General features: G+C 52.5%; 14 protein-coding genes across 14 annotated transcripts; 4 read left to right on the top strand and 10 right to left on the bottom strand.

Annotated features, from left to right (window-relative positions):
* Nucleotides 1–55: 55 nt before the first annotated feature.
* Nucleotides 56–1,621, bottom strand: BDW47DRAFT_100657 (NmrA-like family protein). The gene is made up of 2 exons (XM_024811489.1): nucleotides 1,039–1,621; nucleotides 56–853 (listed from the first exon to the last, which is right to left on the bottom strand). Exons 1-2 carry the CDS (start codon nucleotides 1,300–1,302, stop codon nucleotides 176–178), a joined length of 942 nt encoding a protein of 313 aa, XP_024674698.1. The 5' UTR covers nucleotides 1,303–1,621; the 3' UTR covers nucleotides 56–175.
* A 291-nt stretch (nucleotides 1,622–1,912) lies between these two features.
* Nucleotides 1,913–3,274, bottom strand: BDW47DRAFT_134534 (polysaccharide lyase family 1 protein; the record flags this gene model as incomplete). The annotated part of the gene is made up of 4 exons (XM_024818115.1): nucleotides 1,913–2,521; nucleotides 2,580–2,660; nucleotides 2,718–3,054; nucleotides 3,132–3,274. The coding sequence occupies 4 exons, from the start codon at nucleotides 3,272–3,274 to the stop codon at nucleotides 1,913–1,915; spliced, it is 1,170 nt and encodes a 389-aa protein (XP_024674699.1).
* Nucleotides 3,275–3,963: 689 nt separating this feature from the next.
* BDW47DRAFT_81332 (uncharacterized protein) lies at nucleotides 3,964–4,763 on the bottom strand. The gene is made up of 2 exons (XM_024819916.1): nucleotides 4,679–4,763; nucleotides 3,964–4,624 (listed from the first exon to the last, which is right to left on the bottom strand). The coding sequence occupies exons 1-2, from the start codon at nucleotides 4,700–4,702 to the stop codon at nucleotides 4,175–4,177; spliced, it is 474 nt and encodes a 157-aa protein (XP_024674700.1). The 5' UTR covers nucleotides 4,703–4,763; the 3' UTR covers nucleotides 3,964–4,174.
* Nucleotides 4,764–5,044: 281 nt separating this feature from the next.
* On the bottom strand, nucleotides 5,045–7,244 carry BDW47DRAFT_134535 (uncharacterized protein; the record flags this gene model as incomplete). The annotated part of the gene is made up of 4 exons (XM_024818116.1): nucleotides 6,047–7,244; nucleotides 5,788–5,825; nucleotides 5,538–5,599; nucleotides 5,045–5,488 (listed from the first exon to the last, which is right to left on the bottom strand). The coding sequence occupies exons 1-4, from the start codon at nucleotides 7,174–7,176 to the stop codon at nucleotides 5,045–5,047; spliced, it is 1,674 nt and encodes a 557-aa protein (XP_024674701.1). The 5' UTR covers nucleotides 7,177–7,244.
* A 29-nt stretch (nucleotides 7,245–7,273) lies between these two features.
* Nucleotides 7,274–8,226, bottom strand: BDW47DRAFT_100659 (uncharacterized protein). Its single transcript, XM_024811490.1, has one exon. It carries the CDS (start codon nucleotides 8,173–8,175, stop codon nucleotides 7,489–7,491), a length of 687 nt encoding a protein of 228 aa, XP_024674702.1. The 5' UTR covers nucleotides 8,176–8,226; the 3' UTR covers nucleotides 7,274–7,488.
* A 127-nt stretch (nucleotides 8,227–8,353) lies between these two features.
* BDW47DRAFT_100661 (uncharacterized protein) lies at nucleotides 8,354–9,146 on the bottom strand. Its single transcript, XM_024811491.1, has 3 exons — nucleotides 8,961–9,146; nucleotides 8,770–8,881; nucleotides 8,354–8,707 (listed from the first exon to the last, which is right to left on the bottom strand). Exon 3 carries the CDS (start codon nucleotides 8,703–8,705, stop codon nucleotides 8,514–8,516), a length of 192 nt encoding a protein of 63 aa, XP_024674703.1. The 5' UTR covers nucleotides 8,706–8,707; nucleotides 8,770–8,881; nucleotides 8,961–9,146; the 3' UTR covers nucleotides 8,354–8,513.
* A 309-nt stretch (nucleotides 9,147–9,455) lies between these two features.
* Nucleotides 9,456–10,676, top strand: BDW47DRAFT_134537 (uncharacterized protein; the record flags this gene model as incomplete). The annotated part of the gene is made up of 1 exon (XM_024818117.1): nucleotides 9,456–10,676. The coding sequence occupies one exon, from the start codon at nucleotides 9,456–9,458 to the stop codon at nucleotides 10,674–10,676; it is 1,221 nt and encodes a 406-aa protein (XP_024674704.1).
* Nucleotides 10,677–10,761: 85 nt separating this feature from the next.
* BDW47DRAFT_100662 (uncharacterized protein) lies at nucleotides 10,762–11,779 on the bottom strand. The gene has a single exon (XM_024811492.1). It carries the CDS (start codon nucleotides 11,689–11,691, stop codon nucleotides 10,795–10,797), a length of 897 nt encoding a protein of 298 aa, XP_024674705.1. The 5' UTR covers nucleotides 11,692–11,779; the 3' UTR covers nucleotides 10,762–10,794.
* A 5,137-nt stretch (nucleotides 11,780–16,916) lies between these two features.
* On the top strand, nucleotides 16,917–18,480 carry BDW47DRAFT_100664 (NAD(P)-dependent oxidoreductase). Its single transcript, XM_024811493.1, has 3 exons — nucleotides 16,917–17,182; nucleotides 17,237–17,730; nucleotides 17,814–18,480. The coding sequence occupies exons 1-3, from the start codon at nucleotides 16,927–16,929 to the stop codon at nucleotides 18,369–18,371; spliced, it is 1,308 nt and encodes a 435-aa protein (XP_024674706.1). The 5' UTR covers nucleotides 16,917–16,926; the 3' UTR covers nucleotides 18,372–18,480.
* Nucleotides 18,481–18,549: 69 nt separating this feature from the next.
* BDW47DRAFT_81354 (class II fructose-bisphosphate aldolase) lies at nucleotides 18,550–19,617 on the top strand. The gene has a single exon (XM_024819917.1). It carries the CDS (start codon nucleotides 18,677–18,679, stop codon nucleotides 19,529–19,531), a length of 855 nt encoding a protein of 284 aa, XP_024674707.1. The 5' UTR covers nucleotides 18,550–18,676; the 3' UTR covers nucleotides 19,532–19,617.
* Nucleotides 19,618–19,663: 46 nt separating this feature from the next.
* sdh2 (succinate dehydrogenase iron-sulfur protein subunit SDH2) lies at nucleotides 19,664–21,417 on the bottom strand. Its single transcript, XM_024811494.1, has 3 exons — nucleotides 20,774–21,417; nucleotides 20,235–20,642; nucleotides 19,664–20,177 (listed from the first exon to the last, which is right to left on the bottom strand). Exons 1-3 carry the CDS (start codon nucleotides 20,876–20,878, stop codon nucleotides 19,854–19,856), a joined length of 837 nt encoding a protein of 278 aa, XP_024674708.1. The 5' UTR covers nucleotides 20,879–21,417; the 3' UTR covers nucleotides 19,664–19,853.
* A 396-nt stretch (nucleotides 21,418–21,813) lies between these two features.
* BDW47DRAFT_123244 (putative sexual development protein (LsdA)) lies at nucleotides 21,814–22,960 on the bottom strand (the record flags this gene model as incomplete). Its single annotated transcript, XM_024816013.1, has 2 exons — nucleotides 21,814–22,551; nucleotides 22,613–22,960. 2 exons carry the CDS (start codon nucleotides 22,958–22,960, stop codon nucleotides 21,814–21,816), a joined length of 1,086 nt encoding a protein of 361 aa, XP_024674709.1.
* A 566-nt stretch (nucleotides 22,961–23,526) lies between these two features.
* Nucleotides 23,527–24,027, top strand: BDW47DRAFT_123245 (uncharacterized protein; the record flags this gene model as incomplete). The annotated part of the gene is made up of 1 exon (XM_024816014.1): nucleotides 23,527–24,027. The coding sequence occupies one exon, from the start codon at nucleotides 23,527–23,529 to the stop codon at nucleotides 24,025–24,027; it is 501 nt and encodes a 166-aa protein (XP_024674710.1).
* Nucleotides 24,028–24,538: 511 nt separating this feature from the next.
* Nucleotides 24,539–26,503, bottom strand: BDW47DRAFT_123246 (major facilitator superfamily domain-containing protein; the record flags this gene model as incomplete). The annotated part of the gene is made up of 4 exons (XM_024816015.1): nucleotides 24,539–24,631; nucleotides 24,747–25,022; nucleotides 25,455–26,003; nucleotides 26,111–26,503. 4 exons carry the CDS (start codon nucleotides 26,501–26,503, stop codon nucleotides 24,539–24,541), a joined length of 1,311 nt encoding a protein of 436 aa, XP_024674711.1.
* Between the last annotated feature and the right edge of the window lie 522 nt (nucleotides 26,504–27,025).

The following is a 27,025-nucleotide window of genomic DNA, read 5'->3' on the forward strand; positions in this document are numbered from 1 at the left end:
ATCGCACACAGAAGGCTATTGATGTGGATAGTCCTGCAGATTCCTAATATAATTGAATAATTGACCTGCTTCAGCTGTAGTCAAGACATGCAATTTGTTCGAGGCATTAATCAGTACGTACATACAACTCTCCAGAACAACCCTCATTGACAAACGCAAGCATTAATTATGACACTTACTTCCTCGTGACAAACTCACTCTCCTCCTCAAGCCACGTCCCCAAATCCTTCAACCCAGGATGAATAGTCCTCAACTTGGCAAAATCAATCTTGAACCCATGCTCATAGAACCAAATAAACATAGTCCTCAAATCCCCCACCATCCACATAACAAAGTACATAAAAAGCGAATACGTCGTCGGCATCGGCGCCCCCGTCTTCTCCTGGAACACAGCCTGCATGCCCTCATACGTCAACTCATCCCCCGCAAGCGACAGACACTGATTTCTGAACCGCGGATCATGATACTGCAGGAACGCCTTCGCAGCAAACACCCCGATGTCGCTCACCGCGATCGCCTGCAGCGGCCGGCCCTGCAGGTACGCGTCCCACGCCGTCGCGCACACCTTGCCGAAGAAGTTCGGCACCAGGTTGTCGAAGAAGAACACCGTGCGCAGGACGGTCCAGCTCATGTTCACGCCGAGGCTGCTCGTCCGCTCGAACAGGTACTGCTCGATGCGGTGCTTGGTGATGAAGTGCGGGACGTTGGTCGCGTTCTCGGCGGAGGCGGTCTCGCCGCCGCGGTCGATGGAGCTGAAGACGAAGTGCGTCACGTTGTGGGTGATCGAGGCGTCGATGAGGCCTTTGCCTTGGGTGACTTCATTCTCGAGGTTGGCGCCTTCGGCTGCGGAGGGCTGTTTGTGATTTGTTTGTTAGTCGGTTGGTTACTTGGTGATAGCTACATAGCATAGCATGGTATAGCTAGGTCCGTGAGAATAGTCATAGATGCTTGAGGCAAGCAAGCAAGCAAGCACCGGATACGCGCGCAAGAGGGAAAAGGGAAAAGGAAGAAGGCACGGGAAAAAACGGGCGAACTAACCTGCACGCTAAACACCCCCCACACGGCTCCCGTGGAGGAAACCTCCTTCGCGGTCTCGAGCAGCGCATTCGGCTCGTCCAGGTCGCCCTTGACGAGCTTGATCTTGGGCGACTTTGCCGCGAGCTTCTGCGCGGACGCCGAGTCCGGGTTGCGTGTGACGGCGAGGATCTCGACGTCGGTGGTGGAGTCTTCGGCGAGGAGGGCGTTGACGACGCCGCCGCCTTGTTTACCGGTGGCGCCGGTAACGAGGATGGAGATGGTCATGATTGTATGATTTTCTTTGCGTTTGGTCTTTATGTTCCCTTGATAGTGAGAGGACAGTTCGTTTGTTCGTCCTGTTGCTGCTGCTGTTAGGGGGAATTGAACTGGACCCGGAAAAACGGGACCGGGTGGAGTGGATTGGCGGATAGTTTAGATTGGCGGAGGTTTAGTATCTTTTGTCCTGACGTCATCGTTGGATATTGGAGGTAATTGGAGATATCTTGGGAGATAAGTATTGGAGGTCTAGAGACATTCTGGGACCGAGATCTTTGTGATTAGCCCTCTGTATTTATTGTGGGCCTGTTTTGACGCATGAATCACGTCTAACGGCGCCCCACTCGGGATATAAACGTGTATCCTGTAACCCCGTTAGTTAATGAGACAACCCGCATTTTAGGTTCCAGCAGGCACTCTTATATACTTATATCTTAGTCTAGTGAGGGATATGCCATGTGGATGTGATAGATCAGCTGCATGAGCTTGAGGACCCATCGTTCGATCAGATTAAAAATGGAGAAACAACAGGCAACTACCGACAACTTTAAACGCAGAAATTGACACAGGCAGTAAATACTACATAGATATGTCATCTCAATAGATACTATAGAGTCGATCACAGCTTCCCCACCCCCGCATTGGCAACCACCTTCTTCGGCACCTCAGCCACCCCGTAATGCTCCACCAACGACTCCTTAAACTCGCCCGCGCGATCCAGCACATCCTGATCCGTCTTCGCCGTCCACTCCCCAGACCCCTCATCCACGCGATTCCACTCACACACATACCCAACCGCGGCCTCGCACGCCCCCGCAGCCGTCTCATCCGGCACATTAAACAGCAGCGCGCCGCTCGCCAACGACGTCTCCGTCAGCGGCGTGTCCACCTTCTCAAAGTAGTTCCCCTCCAGCAGCGACCACGTGTTGGTGTCGATGTCAAACGCATGGCCCCCGATGTTCTGGAAGTAGTTGTTCACGGCGTGGAAGAAGATGCCGGACTTGGTCTTGTCCGTGCCCATGTGCGGCGCCCGCCCCGACACGTCGTGCAGCCAGTTCCCCGAGAACGTGTACTGGTCGTCTTCGCCGATTAGCAGCGCCGTCCAGTAGTGCTTCCCGTTGCAGCCGCTCGACCACTCCGTGACGCCGTCGAACTCGTTGTTCGAGATGGTCACGTGCCCGGCCTTGCCCCAGCCGCTGACGATGAATTGGCGGCCGATGAGGGAGATCTTCATATATCAGCAGCCTGTGTGGAGCAAAGAAAGAAAGAAAAAAAAAAGGGCATACCTTGTTGTGATCAACCCAGACCTGATCCGTGTCGTCAAGCGTGATGGCGTCTCCACCCCAGACATACTGGGGGTTCAGATCCTAGCATAATCTCAGCTTTCTTTCCCAACGGAAGATAAGATAATTTGAAAGACGCACCGTGATATGAATATTCTGAATAATGACGTTCGTGTTCCCCTTCGTAACACGCAGTCCCTTCCCCTTGAGGACACCCTCGCTGCCCACGCCCACAATGCTCTTGTTGGACCCGACCTCGAGGGGCGTGCGCGCCGCGTTGTCGTACTTACACTCCACCCAGGTGCCGTCGTCGCAGGAGTCCTGGATCCAGGCTTGTCCGGCGGAGGTGCCGCTCTCGCAGGTCGTCGTGTCGGTGCTGCAGCACTTGCCGTCTGTGGTGCCCTCCGTGCCGGCGAAGTCCCACGTCCGGTCTAGGAGGATGGTGCGCGGGGTGTCGTCTGTGATCCAGGCGGTGAGTCTATCCACCTAGTTAGCTTATCTAGTACACGTAGTGAGAGAAAAGAGAGAGCGGGTCAAAGCCAAAGAGGGATATACTCTTCCAGACTAGCCGGCGCCTGGGGCTGAGCGTCTCCGCCGCCGGTGGTGCCCGTCGCGAACCCGAACGCGGCGCCCTGCACTTGGGCATGGGCAGAGCCGGCCCCGAGAGCGAGGAGTACTGATAGGGCTGTCGCTTTCATACTGGATGATCGTTGAATAATGATCTAATTGCCCAATTGCAATGAAGGTTAACCATAGTCTGATTCAGGATTTGAAGCATCTTTTGTAGATGAGAGAATTGGAACCTGTTAACTATCACATGAATCTGACAAGTCAGTAGAGTACCTCCCGGACAAATTCTCCTGCAAAAATTGTCCGTTCCGAAGCATGGGTCTGACAATCACTATTTGACATGGTGGGTTCCTGGCTCGGAGGTGAATAAATGCACTAATCGGGTAGGGCAATGCTAGGGCTTGTGTGAGGTAGATTAGTAGATTAGCTTTATTCAATACACATCCCTGTACTCTAGAGAGTTGCTGCTGGGATATAAGTATTCAGGCCCGGAGATATACCGATTCGAGATTTTGGGACAGTAGGTATCAGTTGATATACGGGGTAGAAAGTATTAACTGTCGGTCATTGCCCCAATTAATGCATTAGTATTTGATTGGCTTGATATGAATGGTATTTCCATATCTACTATGGTATTACGGTGGAGATATCACAATTACTTTACCGGCAGGGATCTCAACATCAACAAGAAGAGATTCGTAACAGCTCAAGATATCGAAACAAATGAAGAACAAAATAAACCTACTCCAAACCTCCGCCCAATGGAGCATCAATCCAATGCAAGATGTTAATATCACCAAGAGTATGGCCTCCAGCCCACCAACTATTCCTTTAGTATAAAAACAACGCCAAACCCACTTCCACCATTCCAGCCAAATTCAATATTCACCAGAGAGCAGTTCTGTCTTCGGATCCCCCACGTAATTGTAAATCATCACCCCCCCTCACCACGAAACCAAAAAGGATGATATCTGTCAGCGAACCCAGCAACGCCATCCGCCACCAACTCCCACTCTGCAGAAACAGGATCAACCCCCCGACCCATATAATTCTGCTCTAGCTCGTAGGGCTCGGATAGCACGCAAGCGATACTGTTGGCGCCGGCTGTCATAGTCGTAGGGGACCGACAGGCTATCAGAGTTGAAGTAAGGGCTTTCTGTCAGGCCAAAAAAATAGCGAGGGAGGTCATCATCGGAGGCATAGCCGGGGAGCTCGTCGGCATTGGTGCCATTGTCGCTGGGTAGGAGCTGGTGCGGCTGCGAGCGTTGCATAGGCTGGTTGAGTGTGTTGGATGGGGGTAAATAGGTGGATTGCTCTCCGATGCGGTCGTTGTTGGGGTTTGGGAGATCCTCATATTCGTCGTTTGGGTCGGTGGACGTGGCTATGACTAGGGATATAGATGTAGTCGCAGCTGAGGGAGTTGGCTCCTCGAGCGGGGATGATCTGCCTGTGATAGATGAGTATGGGAATGGGCGGTCCTTCAGGCTAGGGTTAGCTGGGTTGGGTCTCTTGTAAGGGTGTGGAGTGCGTACTCGATATGGGAGCTGGAAGTGCATTTTGCTGGTTTGTGTTGGGTGGTTCCTTTGTCCTGGCCTTTGTTTCTTTTGTATATGTAGGAAACTCGATGAATAGGAATTGAAAGAATGGGGTTGAAATTTGATCTATGTTGGATGAATAATAATCACGACACTTTAATCCTCCGTAGGGAACCTTATATTCAGTGTGACGATTGATACTCTCATCATGACATCCACCTCTGTAATCCCGCATGGCACTTTCTTAAACTTAACGCCGATGCGCGGAAAGAGCAACGTATACACAGTTAACCAATAAAATCCAAACAAAAAGGGTATATCCAAAATGCTACGCGCCTTCCAAAAAACAGTATACAAAACCCCCTAAATCCACTCCCCAAGATACACATCCAGAAAGAACTCCCTCCTCTCCTCCCCCAGAAGCCACACCATCCAGACACCATCATCCAAATTGTCTTCAACCTCAGGCAACCGATCTTCAATCAGAGCATCCCGCAGGTCAGACGCGTGCGCATCCATGTCAACAATGGGTATGGGCATATCTTCAATGGGACTGTTATATCCAGGAAGGCTGTCGTCGTCGTCATAATCGTCGTTGCCGAAGATGTACTCTGCAACTTCAATCTCAGTTTCTTTAACCAAAACGCCTTCTTCTTCGTGTAATGGTTGCTGGGCATGTTGTGCTTCGATCCAGTCGTAGTGGTCGTCGTCGTCGTCTGGGTCGGTGGTTCTGTCTGGGCCTGAAGGGGATGCTTCAAGTGGTGATTCCGAGAGTGGTACGTCGAAGAATGTGTTGGAGGATGGGTCCTTCAGGCTAGGTTAGTTAGGTATTGTGAAGGGGGGAAGGGTGATGTACTTCGGCTGGAGAGCGGACGTTACTAGGGCTGGGGTTTGGGGACTGCATTTTGTTGATCTGTGCTGGGTTTCTGGGCTGGTGTGTAGAGTATGATAATTTAATATCTGATGGATGGCCGGTATGCCTGTTAATACATATAGTGTGTCTGTTGTTTGCTTTCCATCAAAGAATAGTGGTACCTAGTTATGGTGGGAAATGATAAAGGCAACGAAGTAGAAAAGAACACTAGTAGTGAAATCAAATCTTCTACTATAGAAAGTGCTAGAGAAACAGAGAAAAGCAACAGCCCTAAATACATCATAATGTTTAACACTTCTTTACGCCAGACAAATCCCGAGCAAATCAAAGCATATATCGATTCCAAAACACCGGTCCGTCTATGTAATTCCGCACGCCAACCAGAAAACTTCAACCCTAACTCCAGCAAAAGTAAACCAGTAGCACACTCCCTAAAAAAATAGTAACGAAAACGCTATTTAGTTACCCCAGTACCCCCCAAGGGCGTGTACAAACCCTGCATCCCACTCCCGAAGAGACCAGCCCCCCCCCAGATGTGGTCCAACACCTTCCTGCCCCCCACCCTCTTCTTCGGCGTCTTTACAGAGCCATTAGTAACCCGGCGCAATCTCTCGGACTGGAACCCCGTTCCGACAGACAGCGACTTGACATCGTCGTCGTACTCGCTCGGATCGAGAATGTGGGAGATGCGCGTGCGGCGCGGAGTGGGCGACTGCAGGAAGGTGCGCGGGACTGGCTCGTTCTTGGAAGGGGTATTGCAGAACGGGTACCAGGGTTCCTTGACGCGGGGGTCGTCGGAAACGATGTCGAGAACGGGGTCCGCGGCGGACCTGAATGTGGGTTTGGGACTCGCGAGTGTTGACTTGAAGGGGATGAAGGCGGGGCCGAAGAATGATTTCTTCTCGCCGGTTTTGGCTTTTTCTTCTTGCGGCTTCTCTTCGGGGTGTTCTTCTCCTTCTTCTTCTGAGTCCGTTACCTCTCCCAGGTCGGGGTAAGTATCGTCGGAATCAGAGTCGTAGAACCCACTGCCCTCTCTAGGCTGGGAGATCTCGAGCCAGATATCAGAGACGTCGTCGTCGGCGGAGACGGGGATAGGAACGGGGGCGGCGGGGCTATTCTGCTCCGCACGGGGTTCATATTTCGGCACCTCGAAGAATGTAAAGGCACTGGGAGGAGAACGGGGTCGGTTGTCCGACCCGGGCAGCTCACCGGGTGAAGCTTTGGCTTCCGGCTGGCGAGATTCCGGAGCAGGCGGGAGGTAGACAGTCCGACCCTCCTGCTCGACGGTCATCTTGAAATCCGCCGTGATGGTGATAAAGGAGTCGCCGAGCCTTTCCAGCTGGGTAAAGGCTGGAGATGACGAGCAGGTGTCACTGGTCTCGCTGGATCGGCGCATCGACTTGAACTGTTTCTCGCGTATGCGCTCGAGATATGCGGGCCGGCACTGGTTGCACATGTAGGGTTGATCCTGGGGAAGCAGGTCGTGGCGCTCGATATTGAGGCAGTTGGTGACTTGTGTGGGACCTTGGCGCAGCTGTTCGACCAGATTCCAGCAGCTGTCCACGGTGAAGGTGGCGATGTGGCCGCACTGGACGTAGTGGTGGTAGGTGTACTTACACATTTTGGTGGGTTTGTAGGTTTGTTTGAGTTTGGGAGTAGAGTTCTTGTGAGGATAGACAGAGAGAGAGGGGCAAAAGATGTGTATTTATATGCTGTCGGGGAGATCGCATCTGTAAATGAGCAGGGAGATCAAGAGACGACGACAATGCAATTCTTTATCGAGGGATATCAAAGACATTCCCTTTGATACTTACTAGCCCCGCGCCACTCCAACAAACCCATAAGGCCAATAACAGACAGCATAAAGCCAATCCAAACATAAAGTCAACAAAGAGAGAATAGAGCAAGCAGAAGAAATAAGAGGATAGAACAATCACCCCGACCTCCCTAAGCTCACCAAATACCGCACCCCCGAATCCAACAACCACCACGACGCAATCTCATGCATAAACCGCACAGCCGGAACCTCCAAAGGCATCGCCGCCTTCTCATCCACTCCCGTCCACATAACCGCCTCACTACAGAAGACCACATCGTCCCCTTTCTCCTCCCACCGAATCACAAGCCTCCCCTCAACAGACGGCAGTCGCGGGGATCGAATTCCCATCTCGACCGCGTTCTCGCTCCGTCGCAGCACCGGGTAAACGGCACACACGATGTCGCCCTCGTTGAAGCTCAGTGCCTGGATATGGCTCTGCGCGAATGTCTGGCGCTGTGCGGCGGGGCTAGTCAGCCATAGGATCCAGGCTTGCGGGAAGCGCGCGAACGCGCACATGTTGCGTCGGACCAGAAGGGTGAACTGGTCGGGGAGGGGGGTGCCTGGGAGTTGGCTGCGTGGGATACGCTGCGTTGCGGAGTCGTGCACGATGCGATATGAGGTGGTCAGTGCTGCTGGTGGGATGGTCATTATTGCGGCTGTTGTTGCGGGTGGGAGGCGCGTGCCGCTACTGCGGTGGGTCTCATGGAGTACGCGGGATTTTAGCGATGTGTGGAGGAGGTAGATGCTGGTTGCTGTTGCTGTGAGGAGGACTGCGGTAGAGCTTGCTAGGAGAGAGGGCATTGTGTGATGGTTTAGTGTTTTGTTGGTTGATGGTGTATGGTTGATGGTGTATGGTTGATGGTGGATGGTTGATGGAGTTTAATAAGTTCGCGATACGAGGTAGTCATACCTCTGGGGCCCGTCACTGTAGCCATACCCGATTGGTCTCACCAACCTATTTATATACCGAGTAGAGACGAGCAGACGATTGAATTAATGTATGATTATAGACGGGGACTGAGCAGTCCGATATTAATATTACTAGCCAAGGAGTCTATACCAGACATCCATACAGTAAATCATTTAACGCCAATCCTAGCCCTAACCCCCTAAACCAATGCATATCCCTATCCCAATATCTACCCCTCAAGCTCCTTTCTAGCTGCACTCCGTGCCATCGCTTTTCGGTAGATAAATAGCGAGACGATCCCGACACCAACGATAAAGACAATGCAGAAGACTAGGACCACGCCGGGGTTTTCGCTGGCCCAATTTTTCCGCCGGACGAGTTGGTGCGTGATTTCGCGCGATAGGAGGTCGATGGCGGCCATTTCTATCTTGTCAGATTCTTTTCTTACTCTCTTTTTATATTCTGATGGTGCTTTGCAGACATACCAATGGAGTCAGGGACCAGACTCACTTGCTTTAGAGACTCCCGTCAAAAGATGGACACATTCAATGAGGAGATAGATGAATGAATGGAAGAAAGCATAAAAGGAGATGAACACTATTTCTCCTTACCTGTCGCTGTCAGACCAGAGATCGACAGAAAGAAAGAAGAAGAAGAAGAAGAAGGGGACCGGGACCAACGGAAGACGATGATGAATGACGTGGAGGAACAGACCCTGGTGCAACGTCGGGTTCCTGGGCGAGAGTCGAGGGGAAGGATCCACAGGCTCGTTCTGCTTGGCCTAGGGACTTCTTCTGCCCTGATCAATGATCATTATAAAATGGATCAATTAATCTGGAAAAGTCCCTGTGCCTGCTGTACATGATAGCGATGCTACCCCGGGATGATGAAGCTGATCCGCGCTGATCCAAGGTTCCGGTCCACTTTGATCCACCGTTCCGGTGGCGTCACCACTTTGTGGATGGAGTCATATACTATTCGCGTCATACATCTCGAAATTTGCTTTATATAGTAAATATGTCTTTAGATAGGACTGGTTGATGAGATGTCATCTTAGAGCTGATGGTGGATGGATGGATTGGTTATCGTATATAAGGGCACGAAACTCAAGATAAATTCAAAAAATCAACCAGGAACACCAACAATACAATAAAGTCAGTAAGAAAGAAAGATGGAACAAAACACCCTCGCCCGTCGCGGTCTCGGTCTCCGCGGTCTCGACACAGAAAAACTTTCCCCCGGCTACGTCCTCTACACCCCCCTCACCTCGTCCACCACGCATCTCATATCTAGCGCAACCGGCGAAGAAGTCCACCGCTGGACCCTTCCCTACCGCGCCGGCCGTCACGCCCGTCTCCTTCCAGATGGCAACACCCTCGCCTACAATGGCGCCCACCCCGCCCCGCCAGACCAACCCTCCTTCCCCATGTGGTCCAAGTACCGCGGCGGTGTCATGGCGCACGTCTCCCCCGACGGGACCATCCTACGCGAGTACCGCGACCCGCTCGCCCACCACGACCAGCTTCACTCCGACGACGGCCGCACCATCCTCTACACAACCATGGAGCCTCTAACGCCCGCCGAGGCGGCGCGTGTACGCGGCGGCGTCCCCGGCTCTGAGGCCGACAGCAACAGCACCATCTACGGCGACTGTATCCGGCTCGTTTTGCCGTGGGAGTCATCCAACCGTTCCTCAAGCGACGACTTCAAGCCCGGGGGTGGCGGCACAGGCGGCGCGAAGCTGCTCTGGGAGTGGCGCGCGGCAGACCATCTCGATCCCGCTGAGTACCCTCTCCTACCGCACTACGCGCGCGACCACTGGCCGTTCATCAACGGGCTGGCTGTTGACGGAGACGGCAACATTGTAGCGTCGCTGCGGAGCGCGTCCAAGGTGATTGTGATCAATCGCGACACGGGCGCCGTCGTGTGGAGCGTGGGCCAGCCGGCCGTCAACCAGCAGCATTGTCCTGTTGTCCTACCGTCCTCGGGGAACCTCATGGTGTTTGATAATGGGGTGTTTCGGCCCGGGAAGTCGAAGCCGTTTTCCAAGGGGGTGATCGTGTCGAGGGAGACGAAAGAGGTGATTTGGGAGTGGATGGATGCGAGTACGGGCGGGGTGGGGTTCCTGTCGCCGTTTATGGGCTCCGCGATGCCTGTGAAGGGGAGCTCGAATGTGTTGCTGTGTGAGGGCGCTATGGGGCGCATACTGGAGGTGACGCGGGATGGGCGCGTAGTATGGGAGTTTGTCGTGCCGCAGTTGCGTGATTATCGAGGTTTGATGGAGGAACGTGAGGTGCTGCGGATGGAGAAGATTGGGTCTATGTATAAGTCCAATGGTATCTTTAGGGCCTACAAGTATCGGCCGGAGGAGATTCCTTGGCTAAAGAAATAAATGAAGCAAATTGCGGTACTCAAATGGGGGTATATGTATGTATAAGAACAGAAGTGCTAAAATATTATGTACTCGCCAGCAATCCAACGCCTTCTTCTTTTTGATTTTGTTTTCTTTGTCACGTATCTCGATACACTGGCCGCTTCGCACTTTCCTGTGCATCCATCTCTACCACCTGGTTCGTATTGCTCAATTCCGACTGCACGTCCCCGGCCGCCAGCTCCGCCATCACGACAGGCTGATAGCTCGGGGGCGCCGGCCCTTGCGGATGCTCATTGGGAGAATGCAGCTCCGGTAGGTCTCCCTTCTCAGACGATCCATACGCGCCCGCCGCCGACGCCGCAAAGGTACTCTGGTCGGGGTTCGTGGACGCACCGCCGGGCGAGCTGGGGGGCGGACCGGTGGGCGTCTCCGGAATGGGGACAGCCTTGGCGCCGCGTCCGCGTCGCCAGAGGAAGAAGATGAGGCCGGCAAGGATGCCCACCCCGGCGACGATGCCGACCACGATGCCGGCAATGCCCCCGCTCGATAACCCCGTGCTCGAGTTGTCGGTGTTGTTGTCTTTCGTGCCGTCTTTCGTGTCGTTTTTCGAATCGTTTTTCGAATCGTTTCTGGTCTGATCGTCCGCGGTCGGCGTCGCATCTGGCTGGCTTTGGGTCGTCGGAAAAGGTGTGGCAGATGAGAGGCCGTAGTAGCTCATGGACGACTCCGGCATGTCCCGCACGCTGAAGGCCGCTAGATCCTTGCTGGCGTCCTTTTTCCAGGGCTTGCCGTTGCAGGTCTCACCACCGGGGTTCTCGCATTCGGGGTCGATGAATAATCGCAGACAGAAGAGACCCTCCGGGTCCCAGGAGAATTGCTCCCCTTTTTGGTGATAGATTTCTGTGCAGCCCTTGGGCTTTTCGCCCAGGTTCAGCATGCCGCCGTTGGTGTGGTTCTCCCATTTGAGGGTCCAGGCGTGGGTGAGGGGTAGGGCGCAGAGCGCCGCGGCGATTACAGACGGTAAGCGAGTCATGTCGCTATATTATCCTTGGTTTGGGGGGAAGGTCTCCTTGGAGATGTTGGAGATGGGTCTCAGGCGTGGAGAGTCAGGTGGGAGCCGCACTATAAAAAGAATGTGTCTTCGATGGTCCTTGCTCAAGAGGGATTCTGGCCCCTTTTCATTTTATTTCATGGCTCGCATTTCCTTTCTATTATTATTATACTATTTTGTTTGTCCTCTTTTTCTCATTTGCACCAAGAATGTTCCCTCGTCGTGGGCTGAAATCCGCCAAGGGGAAATCTCGTGTCAACGGGCGAGTCCTTACCGCAACGGTGCTAAACCGACGCACCACCACGAAGCTAGGGGTTGTCCAACCAGTCAGTGTCGAGATGCTCGGCTGGGCACCGAGCAGCCATCCCCTCAAGGACATTGTCAAGCGGGGCCATGATTGGCGTTGAATACGAGGACGGCACGCTTAGCTGCGTCCCGAACCTATGGCTTCACGGGAGGAGATTGGTAAAGGGATCTCCCGGGAGGTCCACCACAGGCTGGTCGAGGGTTGGTCGGGACCGTTGCGATGAGATTGGTCGGACTTGGGGTGGAGCCCCTCGCAGAGCTCATCTGATATACAGGGTCTGATCGTGGACACGGAAAGTCACGAAGAAACATCCTTGTCATGCGAAGAAGGGCGACGTATCGCAGAATCATGCATGTTTCAGGTTAGGGCTGGCTGGACCCAGGAAGTCTGCAGAGCACGAGATCAATGCCTGCTTTAAGCATACTTTGCGATCTCTTTCTGGGGTACTGTGGTCCCCTTTGATAGTATCTACCAAGAATTGAATCATCAACTACAGGATTGATGAGAATGATAGATATATTGACAAGGACGATCATCCTGTCAAATGGAAAGAATAATAATAATTAAATAGAGCAAAACTCTATAATCAGAGGTATAAAACCCTAATTATAGTCAGGAGGCATATTAGAAAAGAGCAATCGTAAATTATAATCACTAAAATCTCGCCCACTTCCCCAGTATCTATATTAGTGGAATAGTACAAAGTACTCCGTAGATTTAGTGTATTTTCGTGACTAGACTGTCGGAACTTTGTAGACCCCTGGCAGAAGAACAAGTAATTGGCTGTCTATCTGTCGTTTTGTTGTAGACACGGGCAGATAATCGGAGATATTACAAGGTCTATTGTCAGGAATGAGACGGAAACTTGTCCATTTGAACTATCTCGCAGTCTTGCTGTTTCTAAATACTGTACATTGGTTTGGTCATTGGAACAAAGTAAAGAGTGGCCCCTAATCAACAACCAGGATAGTTCACCCCCGCTTCTCAGAGACTTTGCGTTCTTGCAGGGCGAAAGGAATATGTAAGAACGTGGAATGAAGAATGTCGCCAAAAAAGGGACGGGGGAGAAAGAAAGACGCAAGAAAGACACATGGCTAAATTTTGAGCTGGAGTATGACAGACTAGCGATTTATTAGTTCCTGTCCAGACATAATCTCCACGGCTCACTCGAGATACAACTTCTGGAGTTCCTTGCTCGTTTCTTGCGCGGGGGACAGATCCTGGCATCCTATCTTACCCAAGTCCTGACTCACCCAGGATGGGAGGATTATAGGCTCAATGATATCTTCTTGCAGGATTATTTTGCAGACCATTCAGTCATAGTTCGCTTAAGCTAGTGAAGATTGTCAAAATTCAATACAGTGTCACGCAAGAGATCGGTTTCTCATTTTGGGCGATCGCGTTCCCAGGTCTGGTACGCCATGTCAAACACTTCGGCGGCTGTATGATTGATTACGCCATGATTCGCGATCAACTCATGTCGTAGCTGCACCCAGGGGTAATTGTTGCTGTAGAGTGGAGTATAAATAATGTCCGCTGTGTGTACCTTAGTACCATCAATGGACATAAAGTCCCAGTGGACCCTTGCCCCTTCGTTCACCATGGCGCGAACAAGGACCAAGCGTCCCAATCTACCACGACCCATATTTTCTTATTATTATCTGGACAGGTCTGTTTAGTATAACGTCCTGGATATATCCCAGCCATCATTGATCAAACTCTGGAAAAGTGAGACATATCTCCTCCCTATCTTGTGAGATTATGATGCGTCTTTATTTTCATCAGCAAAAAATTAAACAGCTGCTGTCACTTAATATGTATGAATAAAATACCCACTGGACTCTATAAGCCATGTAATTTCGGAGGTGTTGCCGGAATTTCTGCACGCCGACAAGTGAACGCACAGCCGCGTCAAGATCGCATTTCCCATTATAGAATCTCGTGACTGCAACTCCCTCTTTGCGTCTCGAGCAGACTGCCACTGCTCAGCGGATCTTCCATGATTTATCGTAGTAAAGAAAGCCCAATACTACCTTCTCCCCATATAAAAGTATATACAGGGCCACCGTCTGCTCCTCCGATGAGTTATTCCCATCAGTTCGTTCAACACGAGGCATCCGTAGAACACATGTTTGGTTTGCCATATTCTCCTCCACAGAATTAATGAACTGTGTCATGTCCCCAAGCTTGTGTTCACAGGCAACACAACACAGTCTTTGAAAGTTGGAGCGCACGCATTCTTGCGCTGCTCGCAGAAGTCTAACATCACAATGCCCCATTCGTACAGCAAGTCTGCATGGACTTCATGGGATTGCTTATCGTGCGAGCTGCACCAGCTCACACAGCCTCACGAGCTGGAACTTGAGTTCGGACGAGGGAACGAAGAACAGACCTTGTTGAAGCTGCACATCTGGTTTTTTGAGTGTCAAAGTCTAGGTAATGCCAGAAAATACCGCACAAGGACCTGGACTTATCAAAGTCAGCGGCCGGAAATAGCAAAATATCTCGATTGCACTGTCGCATTTTCTGCGTCTGCCCTTGTGGTTTCCGTCGCACCAGTAGCAGAAAAGTTTCCCTTGGCTTACCTAGTGATAATGGCTGGAATGTGGATATCAGTCGACCTGTCGACGATGGTCTTCCGAACGGCGTATCCTGGTTCTGCAATCTTGAGCTTTGTTGGATTCCAATATCTCAAACATTTCGTCTAGGACGCGCCCTATTTTATATCGCAGTAGAAGAAGAGAATTATCACTCGGCTACTAAATATACCGGGAAGCTTTTGAGCTTTTTGGGTAGCCCTATATTTGGTGCGACACCATTTGTTTAGCCTTGCACCCCCACACACGATCACATAGTACCCGGCAGTACTCACCTCGAGAGAAGCACCACTTGTTGCATATATGATGAAAGACCGTAGAAAGTCGCGCAAAGTCTAGACGCTACTGTGGCACAGGACAACATAGCCCGACGAAGCAGATAACTGGACATCGCATCTGTCCCAGCTTCAAACTCCCCCTCTAAGTCTCCAGGCCCGACTTGACCTGGCTTTTGGTACAGTCAAGCCGGGCTTGGCAGCACCGCGCCAGCCCCAAAAAATCACGAAAACTCTCGGGCCAGAATTGCAAGTCAAAAAGATGTAAAAGCGTGCGCTGACCATTGCGTAAGTGGACTACCTTTTCTAGGGTCAAAAGGCCCATAAGACAGCTGAACTGAGCTGCTGCAAGCTCTGAAAAGACAAGTAGAGCATTTCTCGTAGGAGTAGATAGTTGTAGGAGGGAGGGGGGAGGCAGAGCGGAAGGGAGGCATGGGTTTTCCCTACGTTGCGTAAGAGCACGCCCATTTATAAAGGGACTTTGCAGTTGATTGCCCTATGTCATTTCTGCAGGTGAAGAAAATACTGCATGTCTGCAATTCGATAGGAGTTTGTACATCCTGATGGCACTTTCTCGATCTTTGAATGTGTGCCATTTGTATGTATACTGCTTGGGTGTATACCAACGAAGGATAGAGTAAAGAAATCTGTAGAGTTGTAGATATAAAGTGTATAGATAATAGAAGGGATAATAGAAGAATAAACTTGCCGGTGAAAGGATATAGAGACATCTTATAGAATATAAGTAAGGAGAGAAGTGGGCTGAGAGGAAGAGGAAGAGGAAAGGGGGAAAAACGGAGAAGAACGCTCTTATAATAGTTGAACTTGGGCTAAGGCGGAGATAGTGAATATACTTTTAACCAAAAATATGACAGTGGTGGAGACAGACAAAGATTAGAAATACAAACAGCTGTGAACATATTCTGTTACTTGAATATGAAACTATTCTTTGTCCAATTTGTGTGTATGTCAGTCACAATGAGAGGTACCTCACCGTAACAATCACGACTGCTGTCTTGTTGACAGCTTATCACTGTTCTGTATGATCATTCATTGTATTATGAAGTATCTTGAAAGACGATGATAGGAAATTTAATCTACAACAAACGAGCTCGGCAAGTCTCCTGTATGTCCATCCTTTATGCAGGTCTGCATATGGTGATTGAGACACCCTAACCCCCAGTCATTGTTCAAAAGAAACAATACTACTGTCAGCCCAGCCCATCTTTACACATCAACCGGTCTCTCAGTCGATCCTTGTAAACAGCCTCCTCATTCACCTGGTTCCGAAGCATTCCTCCGCTCCCTGGCTCCAGTAGGGACTGATTTTACGGTCAAACACGCGCTGGGTGCAGTGATTATCGCAATAATTGCGTTGAATGTGCTCGTTAAACACGCGGAGAAGACCTTTCGGGCTATGTAGCGTTTGGAAATACCAAAAGCTTCCCTTGTTCCAACAGTTTCTCATCACTTCTGCGTGGGAGGGGGTTGACAATTGAAGTGACTTTTCTTCTTTCTCAAAGGCATCCATATATTCAATGGTAATCTTGTCAAAAGTTTGTAGATTTGGTCCAGTCCATGCTCTGGACCCTTGCATCTGTAAACTGTAAGGATGGCTATACTAAACTTCCAAATATGAATGGGAATAAGTAATGACACCGGAGGAATTTCTATCGATAACGCAAGCTTATGATGCATTTGGATTGGAATTTTCTCCTCGCTGACGGACAAGCGTAGGTCACTGATACCGATGGATAGTTCCATACATAACTCCCACCCCGATCGGTTGTATACTGTCCGTTAGGGCCACAGACAAACCCGAGCCAATGCCCGGCTATCTACTCCAACAAAAACGGGATCAAGGCGATGTGATTTCCAGACGGAGTACTCGACCCCGGCCTCGGAGCAACTCCGACACCCACCGAGCCCACATTCTCGGTGACGAGAGCGATCGACCGTATAAATGCGCCCCCCATCGTCCCACCTTTCTCGCAACCCCCCATCAATACCTTCATTCTCGTGCAATCTCACGATCGCTATGTCTAAACCTACAATCGGCTTTGTCGGCCTCGGAGCCATGGGCTTCGGGATGGCCACCCATCTGGTGAAGGAGGGATACCCCGTGCACGGGTTCGACGTCTTCCCCGCATCCGTGCAGCGGTTCCACACGGCGGGGGGCATCCCCGCCGCGTCGCTCAAGGAGTCCGCTGCGGGTAAATCTTTCTACGTTTGCATGGTAGCGTCCGCCCCGCAGGTACAGTCTGTACTCTTTGGCGAGGATGGCATCGTCCAGGGTAAGCTATTGTCATGGATTCCACCATCTCGATCAAGGAACGCTGACTCTCTAGCGCTCCCCCAAAACGCAACCCTCCTTCTCTGCTCCACTGTCCCCGCCTCCTACGCACAGGCCGTGGCCACAGAACTACAATCATGCGGTCGCAGTGACATCTACTTCATCGACTGCCCCGTCTCCGGGGGCGCCATCCGAGCCGCCAACGGCACACTGTCGATCATGGCGGGTGGCACGGACGAGGCCCTGCAGAGCGGGCGCGACCTCCTACAGGCCATGTCAGCCCCAGATAAGCTCTACCTCGTGCCCGGGGGCATTGGCGCAGGAAGCAACATGAAGATGGTGCACCAGGTGCTGGCGGGAATCCACATCCTGGGCGCCAGTGAGGCGATGGGACTCGCGGCGCAATTGGGCCTGGATGCCCGCAAGACGGCGGATGCCATCATGGCGTCGGATGCGTGGACGTGGATGCACGAGAACCGGTTGACGCGCATGTTGGAGGAAGACTGGAATCCGGGGGCCAGTGCGCTCACGATCATCTTGAAAGACGTCGTACGTATTCTTCCTGTGCCCTGCCCCTTGAAAACAAAGAAGAGAAAAAGAAAAAGGAAACGAAACGAACCTGACATTCCCAGGGCATCATCACCACCTCCGCCCGCCAGGCCCACTTCCCCACTCCCCTCTGCTCAACCGCCGAACAAGTCTACCTCTCCGCCCTGCTCCAAGGCTACGGAGCGAAAGACGACTCCTCCATGGTCCGCCAATACTTCGCGACCCCGATCGCAGCCGTAGCGGCGACCGAAGGAGAAGACCAATCCGTCAAGCTACAGCTAGTGCTCGACCTCATGCGCGGTGTCAATCTAGTCGCAGCCGCCGAAGCGGTCGCCTTTGCGCGCCATCTGCACGTCGACCTGGGGCAGTTCCACGGGCTGGTGCGCGAGGCGGCGGGAGCCAGCCGCGTGTTCATCAATCAGGGGCTGGAAATGATCGAGGGCAGGATCGGAGATAAGGCGCCCGCGGGATCGCAGACGCTCGACGAGGCCGTTGCGCGACTGGAGACGGTGGTGCAGCGGGCGCGCGACCTGCACTGTCCGCTGCATTTGGGCAACGCGGCGCTGACGGCGCTGCTGACTGCGCGACGGGCGGGGTTCGGAGGAGAGGCGAGCACGAGCGTGATCAAGGTGTGGAATTAGTTTTCTGATAGTATATACCATTAGTAGCCGAGGGTGGGATAATTGTTTTTGTACACATACCCGGGTCGCGGGGGTGGATTACTGGATTGACGTCAGTCGGAGATGGTCCGACCTTATTTACTATATAGACCCTCTCTACCTTACCTCTACTTGACTTTACTTCTCTAACCAGACTATACCTACCCCTCCTCTTCCTCCTCCTCCTCTTCTTCCTCATACCAACAACTCTCAAACGCCTTTTCGGTTCCAAGAAAAAAAAATAAATAAATAAAAACACTCCCCAACGGGAAAACCCATCACCCAAAATGTCCCCCCCAAACAAAGCCCTCACCATCCTCAACCACGCCTCCGAAAACAACTACGGCGTCCCCGCAATGTGCTGCTACAACGTCGAAGGCATCCTGGCCACCGTGCGCGCCGCCGAAAAAAAGCGCTCCCCAGCCATGATCCTGCTCTTCCCCTGGGCGATCCAACAAGCCGGCGGCATCCTCGTCCACGCCGCCGCCGAAGCAGCCCGCAACGCCAGCGTGCCCGTAACCGTCCACCTGGACCACGCGCAGACGCCCGAGATCATCCGCGAGGCGGCCGACATGGGCGGCTTCGATAGCATCATGGTCGACATGTCGCACTACGAAAAGGAGACGAACCTCGCTTTAACCCGCGAGTTGGTCGCTTACTGCCGGGAGCGGGGGATCGCGACGGAGGCGGAACCCGGGCGGATCGAGGGCGGGGAGGACGGCGTCGCGGACACTGTTGACTTGGGGGGGTTGTTGACGACGCCCGAAGAGAGCCACGAGTTCGTGGACACCGGCATCGACTGGCTGGCGCCTGCGTTCGGCAACGTGCACGGCGAGTACGGCCCGCGGGGCATCGTGCTCGAGTACGATCGGTTGAGGGCGATCCGGGATGCGGTGGGTGACAAGGTGCGGCTTGTGCTGCATGGGGCGGATCCGTATACGGAGGAGATCTTCGCGGAGTGTATTCGGTGTGGGGTGGCCAAGGTGAACATCAATAAGGTGCTCAATAATGAGTTTGTGAGAGTTATGGGGGAGAAGGCGGGGCGGGTGCCGTTGACGGCGCTGTTGGAGGAGGCGACGAGGGAGATGCAGGGGGCTGTGGAGAGGTGTATGGATATGTTGAAGTCGAGTGGGCGGGCTTGATTTCTCTTTATTTGTTTGATTTGATTCTTTGGTTCGAGATACTCTGTTGAACCTACCAAGTATAACGGCCATGCAGTTGCAATCGCGCGGAAACTACCTATTGGATCAGCCTACGAAGCCAGTCTCCCATGATATAACCAGATATAACCAAATATATTCACATTTACACCTATCGAAACATCAAAACCTCACAATCCGAGGGAATCAGCTCAATAACGCAAGATATATGAAACAAAAGAAAAGTTCAGGCATGACACGATAAAGATAAAGATAAGATAAAAGTTAGAAGAAAGAAACAAGAAAAAACCATTTTTTAAAAATCCTAATGCGCAGCCATCATCTTCTTGATCTCGGCGATGGCAAGGGCCGGGTTCAGACCCTTGGGGCAGGTCCGCGTGCAGTTGAGAATCGTGTGGCACCGGTACACGCTCATGCTGTTGTCCAGGGCGGCCTTGCGCTCGGCGGTGCGCTCGTCACGCGAGTCGGCCAGCCACCGGTACGACTGGAGCAGGATGGCGGGACCCAGGTACTCCTCGCTGTTCCACCAGTACGACGGACACGAGGTCGAGCAGCAGGCGCACAGAATGCACTCGTACAGACCGTCCAGCTTCTTGCGCTCCTCGGGGCTCTGGCGGTATTCAAGGCCCTATTCCCTGTTAATATTGCACCAAACGACTCGGCGGAAGAGAAGAAATATACGTACATCCTCAGTAGGGGTATCGCGCTGCAGGTAAGGCTTGATGGACTTGTACTGCTTGTAGAACTGGGTCAAGTCCGGCACCAGGTCCTTGACGACGTACATGTGCGGCAGCGGGTAGATGCGCGACTCCTTGGTGGTATCCGTGGGGATCCGGCACAGGCAGGCCAGGGTGTTGGTTCCGTCGATGTTCATGGCGCAACTGCCACAGATACCTTCACGGCAACTGCGGCGGAAAGTCAGGGTGGGGTCCATCTCGTTCTTGATGCGGATCAGAGCGTCCAGCATCATGGGGCCGGTCTTGTTCAGGTCGAGGGAGTAGGTCTGCATCTGCGGCTTCTCGGCCGGCTGGTCGGGGTTCCAGCGGTAGACCTGGAACTTCTTGACGCGAGGCTGATCCGAGGGGTTGGGGTCCTGTGAGACTCGTTTAGTCTGAATCCTTTGCTGCATCTCGTTTTCCTTCCATCTAATCGTTCGTTCCTCCCTCTCTTCTTCCCCGGTACTCTTTCTTATTTCCCTGAACGATGTCGAAGCAATTGGCTTACCTGCGCGGAAGCATCAACGGTCGCATAGGAGCGAGCGAAGGCGGCAGGACGGAAGAGGGGTCGCGCGGAGGCGAACAGGCGCGAAGACGAGCGAAGAGCAGCCATGATGATCGAGTCGAAGGGAAGACGCAGGGAGTGGCGGATGGACGGAACGGGGCGCAAACTGCAGGTGTGCCGACGACAATGGCGATAATATGAACAGGGTTGGAAAAGAGAAGAGGAGAGATGGTCCCAGACAAATCGACCAACGCCAGCCAGCAGCAAGAAAGGAAAGGCAAGGATAGGATAGGAATAGGAGCGAGTCCACTTGGAGGAGAAAAAGCGGGCACAACTAACCAACGTGAAGGGAAAGTCTGAGCCAGCATCGGCCGGATTAACTATGCTAACCTCGGGTTTGCCAGTCGGCAATCGCGTGACTCAGCAGGTGGCGGCCAATCAGGGAAGGCCTAATTGCAAGCCTCGGGCGGACACGGCGATGCCACGGCCTGAGGCAGCCTTACGGCTCTTGATATATCCATCACTCGTATTGCTTATCGATCTTGATGGAATTAGCCACTTCGATGGAACTGGAATTTCGCCTCCATTTCTTCCCCCTCTCTTTCTCTCTCGATCGATCGACTAATGTCCGCCACGTCCATTACATCATGACTGCGGTCTGACACGTGACGGGGGCTGCCAAGTCTCAGGCTGTCAGGCACCGGGGGGCTATTCCACTTTGGGATTCGCACATCTAGCCCTACTGGATACACTTCTATAGTTCATGGTTTACCTTTATGTATTTACTGAGATGTTCATAGATAGAAGAGAGCAAAACCTATGTTCATAGATTTGAGCTCCGATCAAGTGGTTGCAAGATAGGGAATACCTATCAGTGATCCTCCTCTACTATATATTTATCCGTAGACTCCGTGGTAGCCGAGGCCACTGGTTAACCACACGGTAAAAGCTTGGAGCATAATGGATAATTAATTCATGGATCTCTATACTATACAAGCAAGGGCGTCAACGACAGAAGAACAGCACTCTCAAACCCGACAAAACTAGTTAACAATAATCACCCCCGGTCCATACAACGTCGAAGCCGTAACAGCATTGACGTTCGCAAATGGCCCCGAGCTGTTCGTCACGGCAGCAATGGTCAACCCATTCAACAGATGCTCCTCATAAGGGAACCTCGCCTTAGCCAGCACAGTGGTCCCGTCAAACCCGATAAAACGCAGCCGCTCCACGATGGGCAGATTCAACTGATTGATATACACCAGCCAGAACTGGCCGTCCTTCCCTTTGGCGTATCGGAGTTTCCTCGCGGTATCCATATCTGGGAGTTCCCACGTAACGACAATATCCTGCGTCATAGGGCCGGGAAATTCGACGATTGTGAGCGGCAAGAACGCATGAAGCGGGATGCTCGACACGTTCGGGCAGCTCCCGGGCAGGACGAACTGCTCCACATAGGAGAACCCGAACTCGCGGGCCGACGTGGTGAGCATGGGCGTCTCCGAAGGAACCTTGCCCATGAAGACGCGATACCAGCCCTGCTGCTCTCCTTCGTTGCCGATGGTGGCAGCCACAACGCGCGTCAGGGCGCTGTCGCCGTTGCGGGCGAAGATCTCGGCGATGTCCTGCAGCGTCCCGAGCATAACGGAGGTGAACGTAGACGCAAAGTCGATGGCATTGTTAATGCTCGTCACGGGAAAGGAGTAGTTGCAGGGGAGGACTTGGGCCGTCTTGACATGTTTCAAGGCGTTATTGGCAGTCAGGGCATGAATCTCTTCTTGCTTTTGTGCCGTTAGTCAACTGATCCTAGTGGCAGTAATGGAAGAGAGGGACGCGAGGTACCGCAAGTATAGTAGAAAGACTGTCGACGATGAAATCCCTGTCGTCGTCTTCACTCAGGAAGAAGCCCTCCACCTCGTTGGTGATGTTGGCCAGCAGCTGCTTGAAGAAGGCCACCTCGAAGAGCTCATTGAAGGCGATCAGCTGCAGATTGGTGATGCCTGCCTTGCTGATGTTCGCTGGAGGGGGCATATTCGACAGAGTCCCATGGGCGCGCTGTTCGATCTCTCGCAGCTGTGACGGACTGGGGTCAGGCATGCCATCCTGAAGAGGAACGACACGGGCAAGAGGGTTGGCCAGACAGTTCTGGATGAACAGAAAGGCAAAGACAAAGAATGCAGTAAAATGCATGTTGGGTATAGTGGAATGGAGTGGTATGTATGTGATGGGTGGTTAACGGTACAGCATCTAAGTGTGTTGGTGGAACTGGGAGTGATGAGAATCAAGACAGTGCTGGGGGGATTCATGTCCTCTATAACTTGTGATATAGCGTACCTTCCCGTACCTTTCATGAGTGGCTGCCAAATGGGGAAGTCACAATGCGTAACCTTAGTGAATGCAGTGACGTTGATGAACTTATTGAGTTAGGGCTATGCAATAGGATGTCATTGCATGCTGAGCCAGCAGCCATTCACTCATTGCCCTTTACTTATCACTATTCACGCATCTATACTTTATTTAGGCTGCTGTCCTTCTCTTAATTACACAATCATTCGCACTCTTGTATCTATTCATCCAATTCATCTATCTACATTATCCTACAACATCTACTACATCGACATATCCATCAGTCTTACGCAACTGCACACTCTTTTCCAACATCCCCAAAGACCTCCAAGACCTCCAAGACCAAAAAACAACCTCATCCCAATGCCCACCCTCTCATGCACCTCCGAAAGCAAAAGCATCAGAAAAAAATGAACAAGCTCACCAAAATCATCACCAACCTCTACCACACCGTCCTCCACAGCAACTCCAATCCCAACTCCAACTCACCAACGGCCTCCTCCACCACCGAGCCATCCACTCCCCCAACAAAACACAAAGTCAAACACCCCAAGAAAAACCTCTTCATCCCAACCAAACACCGCAAGAAAACCGCCCAGGAACTGACCGGCCTGCCCAGCTCCTGTCCTATTGATATCCTGGCGCGGGGCCGCTCCGTGAACCCCACTACCCCCGCCGCGCACACCCTTGACTACTCGATGTTTGCGTCTTCTTGTCCTGATGGGCGCTGGGCGGGCCTAAAAGGCGGCGCTGCTGCTGCGCAGGGGATCGAGCCGGAGGCGGATATCACGCTGCAGCCGCATAGGATGGATCATCTTCTAGTTCCTGGGCTGCCGCGCATTCAGCGGGGCCGGAGTCGTGAGGAGCAGTTTAGCAATGAGGACTATGAGGTGGAATATTGTGCGTGGTGATTTCTTGATTTTTTGTTCTTCGAATGTTAGGAAGTTTCGGGTTTTGTAAATCTGTGGCAATTGTATCTATGTCAGTTGGAGGGCCATTGATCTGGGCGCGAGCGGTTCTGGATGGAATTACGAAGTCATGTCTTTTCTTTCTGTTTTTTGATGTATTATGATTTCACGAGATATCCTGATGTACTGTACAGCATCTACTGTCAATCAACCACGATATGATATGTATCCTAATCAACATAACCGGAAAGGCAGTAAATATCCAACAACACAGACCCACAAGCAAAATAGAATCCAAAGCCAAGTAAAGAAGAAGAAAATCACCTCACAAACAACGAACTCACAACCCCCAACCCCCCAACCCCCATCCACAACTTCCACAAATCCCCCAACCCCTCCACAACATGCTGCAACAAGATCTCGCCCTCCCTCGACCGGAACATCATCCCCAACACACTAGTCACCCCTTCTGGCCCTTCCACATCGACCTCCCCGTCCCAACCGCCCGCCCAAACTAGACGAACAAGAATCGCGTAGCAAACTGGGAGTGTGGCGCATGCGCCCCATGTGAAGAGCAGACTGTGTGTTGCGATGGCTCGTACTCCTGCTGCAGAGGTAGTATAATTACTACTAACAGAAGAAGATGATGATGATGATGATGATGAAGAAGAGGAGGAAGACAAAGATGACAGTAAAAGCAAATGCGTCCCCCTCGCAAGAACAACATGGCTCAGTCCAGCCCCTAACAGCGCAAACACCCACCCCGCTGTGGGGGTCTCCTCGTCGAGCAGCGCGAAACATCCAGTTAAGAGCACGTTGAGCGCCCAGCCGAGTCGAACGGCCCATAGGGCGAACTGGGCGTGTTTCTGGGACGCGTCGACGCAGAAGGGGAGCGTTAGGGTGATGGTGAGTGCTGCGAGGCTGAGGCCTGTTTGCGTGGGGGTTAGGGTGCGGATGAGGCCTAGGTAGAGGGAGAGGAGGTGGATGTGGGTTGAGAGCTGGTTGTGTTAGTATAATGTGCATCATTCTGATGGTGAGTATGGAAGGGGGAGAAAGAGAGAGAGGAAACATACCACAACACCATGCAAAAACCCCCCAATATACAACATAACAGTCCCCACACTCACTCTCCTCACTGACACAAGCGCAACAACACAATAAGCCCCAACCAAGCCCGCCATACCCGCCAATCCACCCCCTAGAACAAAAGGAACGACAACGCTCCAATCCGCCCACTGCGCTCTCGTCCCGCCTCCGCTCACCCCAAGGAGAAGTAATCCTGCGCCGACGGGGCCTAAGACCACTAGGCCCAGCTCGCTTCTTTTCCTCAACGGGCTTTTGCCTTTCCATTGCCGTTTGTCTTCTCCTATTCCTCCTCCTTCACCACAGCAGTTACCACCGTTCCCATCGCCAAGCGCAATATCACCAACGTCGTCGTCATCATCATCATCATCATCATGGTCAACAGCAGCAGCAATGGAAGAAGAAGAAGACGACGGAGAAGAATGAGACAATTCCACCCCAAAAGGCCCAACCAACAACGCAACCGCGCAAAACATCAACCCAAAATAAAACCCGGCAGCCCAATTCCTCCTCTCTCCCAACAGTCCCCCCATGACCGTCCCGACGACAGCCCCCGCGCCCCGCGCACGCAACACATACCCCGCGAAACGCGCGCGATGCGGCGGCGAGATCGCGCGCTCAACTAGCTGCAGCGAGAGCGCGGTTGCGGCGCCGCTGCCGAGGCCCTGAATAATGCGGCCTGTGATGAGCGTGGGGAGGTTGGCGGACCCGGCGCAGATGCCGGTGCCGACCGTGGAGGTTGTGAGGGCTGTTAGAAGCGGGATTCCTGAGGGTGTTGGGGTTGGGGTGCGGAAGAGAAGGGCGCATAGGGGCTGGATGGCGGCGTTGGCGAGGAGGTAGGATGTGCTCAGCCAGAGGGCGTTGTCGAGGGGGGTGGTGAGGAGGGTTGAAAGGGTCTGTTCGTTATTATTATTATTATAATTGTTCTTGAAGGTTAAGGGTGTTATAGGTTTAGGTTCATATAGGGTGTTGTATGGGCAGAATAGATAATGTAGACACGTACTGGAATCAAAGGAATAGCAACGGTAGCGTTATACCCATCCATCATGGCCGCGGCCAACACGCACGTCAGAACCAGATACTCCTTCACGTCAGGCGTACGGTATCCAGCGACAGCCGGGGACACGCAGACATCAACCGCGGACAGTGCATCATCATCGATTTCCTCGCGGTACGTATGCTGTGAAACCGGCTTCTTGTCATCGTGGGTACCGCTGCTGCTTCTGCTTCTGCTGCCGCCACCGCTGCCGAGGTGGAGGATTTCAAGGCCCATGTCTTCCTTACCAGAATCTTTCCGTCTGGTGACGCTCGCGAGGTGGAGATATCTGGCGTATATATAGGCAGGGACGCGGGCCACCCTGCTCTGGAAAGAGGAGAGTGCGGGGAGAGGGGTCATGTTATAATTATACTTGGGTATGGCTTCCAGCAAGGGATGAGATGGCGATGATGTGTAACGGGAGAGATTGGCGTGCAACTAAACCGCGTGTTTTTGACTTCTGGGTTCAAGAGACGTGGTATGCTGCGTTCTTGCTATTGCCCTTGAATAGGCCACGTGAGCCCTGATTGGGTGTTTTGCGCTCTGGTATGTGGGCTCCCCTTGCTTAGGTGCGTATGATACTGTCTCGGCGGCGTGGATTCGAGGTCTGTTTGTGGTGAGGGCATGGAGAAGGATGCAGCTCGTTCAAATAATTGTGGTAAGCACAGTAATAACCAGCAGTCGCAGTTTGAATCCTAACGTATAGCCTTATACCGGCAGTAGTGCGAGGCAGTACGTCCGCAATTCAGGATAGTCAGCTTTGATGACCAGAGTGCCGTGCAACATTCGCGGCGAAGCTGCAATTCTGGCTTTTCCATAATGGATTCTTTTTTTATCCCCCCCCTTCTTTTCCTGTCTGCCGAATGTGACCAATCGTCAGAG

This window comes from Aspergillus candidus (genome assembly GCF_002847045.1).
Source record: "Aspergillus candidus strain CBS 102.13 unplaced genomic scaffold BDW47scaffold_7, whole genome shotgun sequence".
Classification (NCBI taxonomy): Eukaryota; Fungi; Ascomycota; class Eurotiomycetes; order Eurotiales; family Aspergillaceae; genus Aspergillus; species Aspergillus candidus.